Source organism: Sinocyclocheilus rhinocerous, unplaced genomic scaffold (genome assembly GCF_001515625.1).
Source record: "Sinocyclocheilus rhinocerous isolate Xijiao unplaced genomic scaffold, SAMN03320098_v1.1 scaffold795, whole genome shotgun sequence".
In the NCBI taxonomy this organism is placed as follows: Eukaryota; Metazoa; Chordata; class Actinopteri; order Cypriniformes; family Cyprinidae; genus Sinocyclocheilus; species Sinocyclocheilus rhinocerous.
Window position 1 is genome coordinate 1,159,973 of NW_015630361.1, and position 11,185 is coordinate 1,171,157.

Sequence of the window (11,185 nt, forward strand, 5' to 3'; positions counted from 1 at the left end):
TACATTTACACATCCACATGCACATTATTTCAGGAAAGCATATAGCTGGTCACCACAGGGCCCAATGAAATTTTAATCAGTTCGTTCCAACCAGGCGGGTTTGATAAATGTAACGCGGAAAACAGCCGCAGATATCATAATGACGTGCACATCTACTGATGCTAACAGTGAGAACAATTTGCAGTCATTGAACAGATAAACCACTACTTCCCCGAGAATCACGGATTGCAAATGAGAGCTATTTTTATCCAATAGTTTCTCCTAGAAAGCAATGAGGTTAAATGGAGAACAAATCGAGACTTCAGGCCTTAAAATTTTAAGCATCTCCGATGTTTCTCCTGAGAAAAGACAGCAGGAATCTCTAGAATTTCAGAAGAAATCTGAAAAATGTCTCAAAGTGTGCTCAGATTTTCTAAGACAGCAAAGTCTGCATTAAAAAATTTTTTGATTTCTCTTCAAATTCTCCAATTGAGCTAATCAAAATAGAACTGGTACATACCATGGTATATGTATGATATCATAAATATACCTTGGTACTGAATGATTACCATATATACCAGAGTTTTCCAGCTTTTTTGTTTTACTCAAATAATATAATAAACATAATATATAATTAACTAAATAACTTATTTTGGAATATTACATTAAAATGTCTGTAGCTCAAGCAAGTAAATAGTGGCAAATTAGCAATTCCAGTGTCAAGTGTTTGATGCAGAGAATGCATAAATGTAAAACGTTTTGTATTTGATTTTTTGTTTGATTTTCGTTTTGCATAATTAAAAATCCTGTAGTATAATTTTATTTATTTTATAATGGTTAATAACTACATTTCATTTGGTTTAAATATATATATATTTTTTTTAATAAAATTATTATTTTTTATTATTATTTCTTTTAATTTTGTACTGCCATTATCACGAGAATCTAACAAACCCATATCTGGCAAACCCTATTATATACCATGGCACTACTTTTTAAAATAAATTTAAAAAAAACATGATATTTTTTTGTTCTGAGAACCTGGAATCATATTCAACATGTCCCAAATTCAACCAGAACCCTACTTTTCTTCTATGGTGCTGTAACATGTTTTTCTCTATTTGCATATACTGAGGTACTTGAACCCTAATTGCATTAGCACTCAGGGTGGACGGCAGGAGTTAGCGTGTGCTCATCTGTATGTGTGTGACACTTAAACGATCCTCTCCATTAAACACAATGACTCATTGTGACGAACAATCATGCATAGATGCTCGAACCCTCCCCCAATCATGCGTCAGACTCGGGGTCCTGTCCTAATCTGTCCTTGAATTCAAACAGAAAATAAAAGTCACATCCTTAGTGAGCAGATGAGCGTGAAGCCATTGAAAAACTGACTCCTGGAAACCGTAACTTCACGCCAATTATGCATAAAGCTGCCAAAATGTTGTGTTGATCAACAGTAAATGCTGTACAGCTAAATGAATCAATTATATTAATTAGCAAAACAACTTTTGTCATCATCGCTCAGTGATTTATTGAACATTGCTGTCTTTTATCGTGTTGCTGTTGCCACCGTTGCACAAAAGCAATAAAGCACTGAAAGATTGATTTTTACCACAGTTAAGGGATGTTCTTAGGCACTCGTGAAGCATTAAACTAACGCCAAAAAAAGACACAAGAAATTGTTGCATTTTGCTTCACTTGCTTTTTTTCGGCCTATAAAATCACCGGCTGTAAATACTGTCCCTCAGAAATATGCTTAAACTCCTGCTTGCTTTTCCTTCGCATCCTGACACAACAGTTTTTGTCGTTGTTGTCGCTTCTCCACCCCACCCTTAGTTCCTGTGCAGAAAGTGCCGACTTTGCATTCGGGTTTATGTTATGACAGGACGACATTCATCACATAATGAACTGATGTAAGCTGTTGGGAAGCCTAAATGGAAGCCGTCCCAGCCGCTCACAGACTAGCCTCTGGACTTGCTCTGTAATTTAGGCTGAGAGCTCAGGTAATGCTTTATTATTAGGCAGATATCAGCAGAGAATAAACCTGCTGAAGTTGACAGAGACCAGTGTGTTTCTTGATGCAGGTCAGAGTCTGACCGTACATGAGAGAAAGCACAGCTTGGGTTATGGGAAAGCACACATGTATACTGACTTTGTTGCTGAGAGTTGTTGACGTTACACTGCTGCCACCTAGTGAAATCAAGCCAAAGACGAACATTAGTATATACTTCCAACCAAAAGCATTAGCTATAAAGGCTAAGTTGCTTTTATGAAAGTTACCATCTTAAAACATTAACGACACACATTTTCATTAAAACATGATTTTATTAAGTGCTATTTTTTTCTGTGAGCATATACAGTTTATAACATGTAGGCTACTGTTAATCGTTGGTGATTTCATTGTGTATGTTAGCGCATCTGGATCAAGTACATAATTGTACAAGTACAAAATGTATTTAAGTACATTAGCCATATTGACCAATCAGGATCCAGCATTCAGGACCACATCTATTTTTTGAGACTGATTTCGATAATATATACAATACGTTATTAAAAACAACCACAAAGTGCTTATTTTATCACTGTTGTTATAATTCCAGAATGTTTTTAAAAGCTAATGAACTGAAATATGAAGATGCAGTTATTGGCCATTTAGCAGGCAGTAGCAACAATTTTGACTCTTGTGTCACATTTTTAATCTGACATGAGCAAATCAAGTATAATCTGCATCTTCTTCAATATTTTATGTTAATGGAAAATTTGCTAGGAAGCTAAAATTCCAGAATTTATGAGGATCAAAATCCAAGTGAGAGGAGCATTTCATCAAGAGATCGACTAGTTTGATAGTCCCGCTTAACAAATGTACATATAAGCGGGAAAAAAAATAAAATGAAATTTTTCCTCATCATAGGTACAAAAAAGATCAGTGGCAAGTGTGGAGAAAAAGTTCATTTTGAAAGTTCTTGCTAACTGTTAAATTAAAACTTGCTCTGCTAAAGATGCAACTACCGCCTTACCCGATTAAAAGCAGCATTGATTTGTGTTAACCAGATTAAAACCCTATCAGCAGACAGAAGACAACAGTACCTAAGAATTTCAATCTTCAAAGTTTTGCAGGTCGAAGTTTGCCAAGTTGGCAGCGTCTGACCAGGCAGCATGCTCTGCGCCATCCATCTCAGTCGCCACAGCATTTCCCTGAATGAGATTGTGATTAGTGCCTCCAATAGCAGCGTCACATTCAGGACATTTGCTTTGTTGCATCGCACCCCCACATTCACCGATTGCATACACGTGCCCATTGGGACATTTGTACCAATGGCCTTTATTCAAACCGATGGCTTTGAGTATTAACTCCCTCTCTTCATCAGTGATGCCCAGGCCACTGCGTGGCAGTTTGGTGTCCAGGTCCGTAAACATCTGCTTGACTGTACGTTCTAGACCCTCGGAGAAAGGCAAAGTGTCCTCCAGGATCTCTCTTAATTGCTGGATCTCTGTGCTATAAACACTACTTCTGATCGGTGACATGCCACAGCGCACGTTGAGCTCAGCCAGGTAGGAGAGTCTCTTCAATTCACGTTCGAGATCTGCAATCTGCTGGTCTGAAAACCTCTGAGTCGGATCTAAGAGGAATCTCAAGACTTCTACAACTTTGCTAGAGAACGGCCAAATTTTATCCAGAAGGAGAGACATGTGTTCTTCTTGCATTGCTTTCAGTTTCCCAACACTCTCGAGGTAGGTCATCAAGTTCTCGAGATGCCAATGTTGTTGGAGTGAAAGGTCCTTTGTTTTGAGCTTCTCTTTAAGGAAGGCAAACTTGTCGGGAAGATGCTTCTTCAAAATCTCCTTCCTACGCAGTTGCAAGCTAAGGACTTCCTGCTTTCGCTTGCTCACATCCGGCACACCATTGATCTTCTCCTTGACCATCTCGATGGCTGCCAGGCTGCGGTTGATGTGAGTGCCATACCGAAGGTTTCTACGGATGGGAGTGCGACACCTTGGACAATCCTTGAGTCGGATCGCCCTTTGATCCAATTCAGCGTCTTGGTCTTCGTCAAGATTCATATATTGATCCATTCCTGTAGTCTCGAACAGGTGCTTGCAATCTTCAAGCTGAATGAAACAAGCATCCGGGTCGTCTTCATTGCCGAAGAAGATCTCCGTGACCTCATCCTTATGGCAAATGCGACACTTATTGGGACAAGGGTCTCCGCACAGACCTATGCAGCGGTGTCCACAGGGCAAGGTGTTGTTACAGGGAACAGAACAAGGTGGACGGTCGCATGGTTCGTGACACAGCTTGGTACAGCTGTGGTGAGGGCACTGCCATTCGCAGGGTTCGTTGCAAGGGGCGCAAGGCTGACCGCAAGTCTTCATGCAGGCGCTGTGGATGCAACGGTTCTCGCAGCGAACCGAACATGGTGGACAATCTCTCACACAAGGCTCCCGACACCGATGAGAACACACGAGGGTTTGTTGGCATTTGTGGGTGCATGCTTTGTGCAGGCGACCTTGACAGCATCCATAGCAAGTTCCCGGGCAAGGATGGCCACATTTCAAGGTGGTGCCACATTTAGATCTACAATTTGGCTCTCTTTTGTGGTCTCTGGAAATGTAGCATGGTTCTTCCTGCATATGTCCACATTTCAACTGCATTTCAACTTTTACCATGCACTGAGTGGAGCAGGACTCTCCACAAGTTGCCTTGCAGGGATGGTCGCATGGGAGGGTCTTTTGGCAAGGTTCTTGACAGACAAATGTTTCAGGGTCTTGGTGACAAGGCACCTTCTGATTGTGCTTGCATGACGGAATTATCTTGTCTACGCGTACCTGGCATTTACCGCATTCTTGGTGACAGCGACGTGTACATCTGTGGCCCAGCTCACAAAGCACCTTAGGGCAGTCCTTGGTGCACTTGTATTTCTTGTGCTCAGCATCGTATGGGTGGCACATACGGGTGCAGACATGGCCACAATCCAGGCGATAATCGCAGGGCTGATCGCAGCCACCTTCAGGAGCACCTTTGAAGTCCTCACTGCAGGACACATGGATCTGTTTATCCGGATGGTTCTGACAACTCAGCGTCAAAGCACGACCCACTTGTCCTTGCTCTCTCAGAGTGTGAAGAATGTTGCTCCACAGCTTAACGGAGCTGAGCATTTCCATATTTCCGATACAATAGAGACCCATCTTAGCACGAGAAAGGGCAACGCATACACGGTTTGATATGTTCAGGAAGCCAACTCTCCTCTGTAGATTGCTGCGCACCAGAGACAATATGATAATGTCGTTCTCCTCCCCTTGATATTTGTCAACGACATGGACTTTAACTCCAGCGAACTTCAGAGAGGGCATGAGATTACGCAGACAGTGAAGCTGTCCGGTGTAGGTCGTCAAAATGGTGATCTGGGAAGCCTTGTAGCCCTGGAGCAGCAAGTAGCGGCAAAGCGCGACAACAAACTGAGCCTCGTGAGGGTTCTGGTGGCTCCGTCCATCCTTAATCTCTTCCTCAAAGTGACAATGATCCACGAAAAAGAGATTTGTCAAAAGCCCCTGTAGACCATAAGATGCAGGTGTCAAGTAAATAATAGTACATCATTTACTTTTTAGCAAACTGCGATAAGTATCTGTCTGGGCTGATGTAATATTATAATAAAAGGTTATGCAATTGTATTTGCTTAAATGACTTACTTTAACATTGTCATACTCAAGCACAGAAGGGTGGTTTTCCAGAGTTTCATAGATATGAGGAGTCAACAGTCGAGCGATGCTTGGCCTCATGCGATGCTAGAATGCATTGCAAAAGAAATAAACAGAACAGGATTGTTGTTTATGTTGCTTTAGCACACGATTCACTAGAAAAATGACTGACATCAATAAATATTAAATCAAATGGGTTACACTTTATTTTTAATATGTGCTCTTACCTATACTTACAGTGTTCTTTCTTGAAAGTACTGATAATAATAACTAACTACATGGGTTAGGGGTTACACTATTTTACAGTATGTGCACTTACCTATACTTACAGTGTTCTTGCCTAAGAAAGTACTGATAATATAAGGTAACTACATGGGTTAGGGGTCACGCTTTATTTTACAGTACGTGTACTTACAGTGTACTTGCCCAAGAACGTACTGGTAGTATAAGGTATCTACATGGGTTAAAGGATTAGTTCACTCTTCCAGAATTTAAAATTTGCTGATAATTTACTCAGCCCTATGTCATCAAAGATGTTCATGTTTTTCTTTCTTCAGTTGAAAAGAAATTTAGGTTTTTGTGGAAAACATTCCTGGATTTTTCTCCATATAGTGGACTTCAATAAGGATCAATAGGTTGAAGGTCCAAACTGCAGTTTCAACGCAGCATCAAAGGGTTCTACACAATGCCAGCCGAGGAATCAGACAAGGATTTGTGGTTAAAAAGTAAATAAATATTTTGGGGTTTTTTTTAGAAAATGACGATAGTTTTGCTAGAAAAGACCCTAATTCCTCTGCAATTTGAAACTGCAATTTGGACCATAAACCCATTGATCCCAGTTGAAGTCCACTATAAGGAGAAAATTCCAGGAATGTTTTCCTCAAAAACCTTAATTTCCTTTCGACTGAAGAAAGAAAGACATGAACATATTGGATGACATGGGGTTGAGTAAATTATCAGGACATTTTTATTAGGTTGAGGGTTAGGTTCAGGGTTCAGGGTTAATTCCTAGTTATTACCCAGTTATTTTAATTACTATAACAAGTACATAGTATGTACATGCGGAACAGGACTGTAAAATTAAGTGCTACCCTTAAATGGCTGATGCGATTTTACAGAAACTAACCTGGTAGTTAAGGCGCACAAATGGAAAGTTGACTCCGACAAGCCTCTCAAACATCGACACTTCCAGATTGAAATTCTTCGCAAGGTCGTACACTGTTGCACTAGGCCTCAACTGTGCAGATTAAAATGCATAAAGACATGCGTTAACACATGGAATCATTATGGTTGTTTATGCAGTATACTAAATATTTATTTCATAAATATTTAATATTATTATATTTAAAATAATTGAAGTGCTTTCTACCTGTTGGTGATCTCCGATCAGTATGAGGTGCTGGCAGGCTTTGCTGAGGGTGGTGATGGTGTGCGCCTCCAACACCTCTGCCGCCTCCTCCACGATCACCAGTCTGGGCTGCAGCTCCTGCAGAGCCTGTCTGTATTTAGCCGCTCCTGTGGTGGTCATACCCACGACCCGAGCCTGTTGCAGCACACACAGATCCTCACGACGGCGGATTTCATTGAGCCGCTCCGCTGCGTCCTGATACTCCTTCTCAGAGGCGAGGGCCTCAGAGCGAAGATAACTCCGGTAGCGCAAAACCCAAAGACTGAAGGAGAAAACAAAGATGTTTATAGCATGAATCTAATCTAGATGGTTTATATTTTACATTTTGAATCTTGTTAGTTCACTGGAGTGGCATAAAGAAGTTTGTAGGTGAATGCTGCCATCTAGTGCAGGGAATGTATGTGTGTGTGTGTGTGTGTGTGTGTGTGTGTGTGTGTGTGTCTTACCGATACAGTCTCCATCTGTCTTTCAGACTGAGGATCCACACATCCCTGATTTGTCTTTCTTCTTCCACACTCACGGCTGAAGTCTTCCTCAGCTCTTTTTTAGCCATTTGCTTCATTTTTTTCTTCTGGTGGCCTTGCATCTGAACACACATCAGCAGAACAGTAGCACTGAGCTCATCACAACAACACACAAATGGTGAACAGCAATGCCTTTACAATCAAAATGAAATGACATTCCCAAGCCTGTGTGTGTGTGTGTGTGTGTGTGTGTGTGTGTGTGTCTTACCGATACAGTCTCCATCTGTCTTTCAGACTGAGGATCCACACATCCCTGATTTGTCTTTCTTCTTCCACACTCACGGCTGAAGTCTTCCTCAGCTCTTTTTTAGCCATTTGCTTCATTTTTTTCTTCTGGTGGCCTTGCACCTAGGCACACATCAGCAGAAAAGTAGCACCGAGCTCATCACAACAACACACATGGTGCACAGCAATGCCTTACAATCAACATGAAATTTCACAAGCCATTTTTCTTTTACAGTGTAAAATATTTCCAAGTAAAACAGGTTATTTAAATTCTTGCATAACCCTGGCTTGTATGATGCTTTTTTTTTTAGTTTGACAAAGTTTGTGTGTGTGTTTGTGTGTGTGTGTGTGTGTACATTTTTATGAATATAATGTAAACTGTTTTCAATCCAATATAAATGATTAAATAATGCACGAATTCTCATACCTGCCATTCCTCTTCTTCAGTCTGATTCTGAGCCTGACTCTGGACCTGAGCCTGAGCCTGAGCCTGATTCTGGGCTGGTTCTTGTGGTTCAGCAAAATTCAGGTTCATAGCCAGCATCAACTCAGCCATGTCAGCGATGTTTTTCTCTTCTCGTCTCAGCTTTTTCCAGTCTTTATCCCCGTGCTCCGCATCCACCACTATCCTCTCAGCCTGGATCAGATCCGCCTCTTCATCGATATCTATCAGTTCCTCATCCTCCAGCTGTGCCCCGTCTTCATCTGCCGCCTCTGAGAAGAAAGCGAGAAAGGATTGCAATGCTGAATTTGCCATTTATTCTTCTGGCATACGTTTATTGTCATACCAGATTTGTAATGTAAGCCTTTATATGTCCTGATTTCAAACAACATTGAAAAACCACCTTCTCAGCTTGCACAAAACTTAAGAAAATATCTCTAGTTTGCTTAAAATCAACATATCGGGACACAGATGTGAAGCACATCCAACTTTAGTTTTTTTGTGCTTTATCAACATGCAAAATTTAAATGGTTTATTTTAATGATGTGCTTGGTCATGAAAACTGATCACAAGTGGAGACACATTTGAGACACAGATAGACTAGGCCTCAACCAGAAAGAGGCTCTGATGAGCTGCAGAAAAAAATATATTACTGGCACTGTATTTATGCCAATAACTAGGTAATGCAGAATACTTTGTCTTATAAATAGTTTGGCAGTTGTTGCATCAATTAATAAATGATAATAAATACTGCATCTCAGTGGTGAGAGAAAATCATTGTGCATTAAAGAATGAAGGAAATCCCATAAAACAGCCATTCCTTTCTTTAATGAGCATGCGCTGAAAGAACTGAACTTTAATGATGTTGTGGAGTATTTTTCAATCCACAGTTTATTTTACCACATACAGAGCATAAAAATGAATGTTGTTAGTCTATTAGTCTCTCACCCGCTCCACCTGTTGGTTGTGGCCCCTGCAAAAAACCACAGAATCCGATGCCGAGCCACTCCGCTATCATTGAAGGCTTCTTTTTCCCCACACTCTCAAATCCATCTAACACCTAACACAGAAGGAAAGAAGATTTTGCAAATTATTGAGTACAAGCATATGTACATATTTCAGGTTTGCGTATCATATTTGATACAGGCTTTTATTGTTCATATTGTGACCCTGAAGCACAAAACCAGTCTTAAGTCGCACAGGTATATTTGTAGCAATAGCCAACAATACATTGTATGGGTCAAAATTATCAATTTTTCTTTTATGCCAAAAATCATTAGTATATTAAATAAAGATCATGTTCCATGAAGATATTTTGTAAATTTCCTACCGTAAATATATCAAAACTTCATTTTTGATTAGTAATATGCATTGCTAAGAACTTCATTTGGACAACTTTAAAGATGATTTTCTCAATATTTAGATTTTTTTTGCACCCTCAGATTCCAGATTTTCAAATAGTTGCATCTCAGCCAAATATTGTCCTATCCTAACAAACCATACATCAATGGAAAGCTTATTTATTCAGATTTCAGATGATGCATATATCTCAATTTCGAAAAATTGACCCTTATATGACTGGGTTTTGTGATCCAGGGTCACATGTAGTATGATATAGGGTGAATATGGGTGAAAAACAGCTGTTTTATTCAGAGGCCCAAACTGAGCAAAAATCTGAAACTTGGTGCAATTGGTGGATTTAAAGGAATCTTTAAAAACAAGAGAAGCACCAGCTGAAGCTGGATGTTTGTACAATTACACTAAAATACCTTTTACTTTGGCTAAAAAAAAAGTATAAACTACCAATCAGACAACAGAAGGCACGGAGTTGATTGTGAGCAGCAAGTTTTGTGTAACCGGTTTTACAGCTAAGTTTTGATCGTGTTGATAATTTAAAGGCCTTAGAAATTTGCATATCAGATACGATACAGTAGATTTATAGGTCTGAAATTCACAGCTGCTGAATGCCAAATGCAGTCTCATTGGGAACTGCAACATACTACACTGTTTAAAGAATGATTGTCTGATTATAATTGACGAAACGGCATACTAGCTTGTGCCGTTGTTTAGCTCAGATGTTCAGGGTAAAATATCATACTGCAAAATATAGCTTCATCGTGGTCTGTATACACCATTTATGAATGGCATGTCTGACAGCTGTGGCAAAGCGTTTCAGAGCCTCTGTGTGTGTGTGTGTGTGTGTGGCACTCACTGGCTGTAGACACAGACTGGCCCAGTGCTGAGAAGAGATGTAACTCTCCAGGAAGTCTTCTTTAAGGACGCCACGCAAACTGCACTCCAGCTGAACGGATTGTCTCTTTAAGAGCTCCTGCGCAGCCTCCATCTGTGTGTAGATCTGTGGACATACAGCACAACCCATTAGAACATAACTGGCAAATAACTGTTCTCAGACAACTTTTGGATTCGTCTTCTGCCATTTTTACAAGAATGATTTACTAATAAAAACATGCGATAACGTGTTATGCACATGGCTGATAGCACAATCACACGTTGCATCTAATCATTATATTAAACATTACATTAACCAGACATTTAATGTTTTTTTAGGAACAGTTTCAAAAATAAAGAGGGTTTTCATAATTTATTCACTCTTGTGTCAATTTAAACTTTTTTATTCAAAACCTAAGTGTTTACAGCAGGTTTATTATGGTTAACTAAAACTAAAATCATTAATAATAATAATAATAATAATAATAGTAATAATAGCAAGCAACTGTTAAATGAACTAATATAAAATATAAAGACACTTATTTTATTTCAGCTATGTGCTAAGGCAACATTTCTAATTTTCGTTTAGTTTAAATAAAGTACTAAAATAACTAAAAATAAATGTTGATTCTATTTAGACATATTTAAAAAAATAATAATAATAAATATATATAT

The 11,185-nt window shown here is 39.5% G+C and overlaps 1 protein-coding gene across 1 annotated transcript in view; it reads right to left on the reverse strand.

Moving 5' to 3' along the window:
- Window positions 1-2,623: 2,623 nt before the first annotated feature.
- LOC107740280 (NFX1-type zinc finger-containing protein 1-like) overlaps window positions 2,624-11,185 on the reverse strand; it is a 15,138-nt gene continuing 6,576 nt past the window's right edge. Inside the window, exons 9-16 of the mRNA XM_016552659.1 lie at window positions 10,494-10,637; window positions 9,230-9,341; window positions 8,267-8,553; window positions 7,823-7,962; window positions 7,052-7,352; window positions 6,809-6,919; window positions 5,674-5,769; window positions 2,624-5,535 (exon numbers count right to left, since the gene is read on the reverse strand). Coding sequence (XP_016408145.1) covers window positions 3,082-5,535; window positions 5,674-5,769; window positions 6,809-6,919; window positions 7,052-7,352; window positions 7,823-7,962; window positions 8,267-8,553; window positions 9,230-9,341; window positions 10,494-10,637 — 3,645 coding nt within the window. The 3' untranslated portion in view covers window positions 2,624-3,081. The remainder of the gene's footprint in view (window positions 5,536-5,673; window positions 5,770-6,808; window positions 6,920-7,051; window positions 7,353-7,822; window positions 7,963-8,266; window positions 8,554-9,229; window positions 9,342-10,493; window positions 10,638-11,185) is intronic.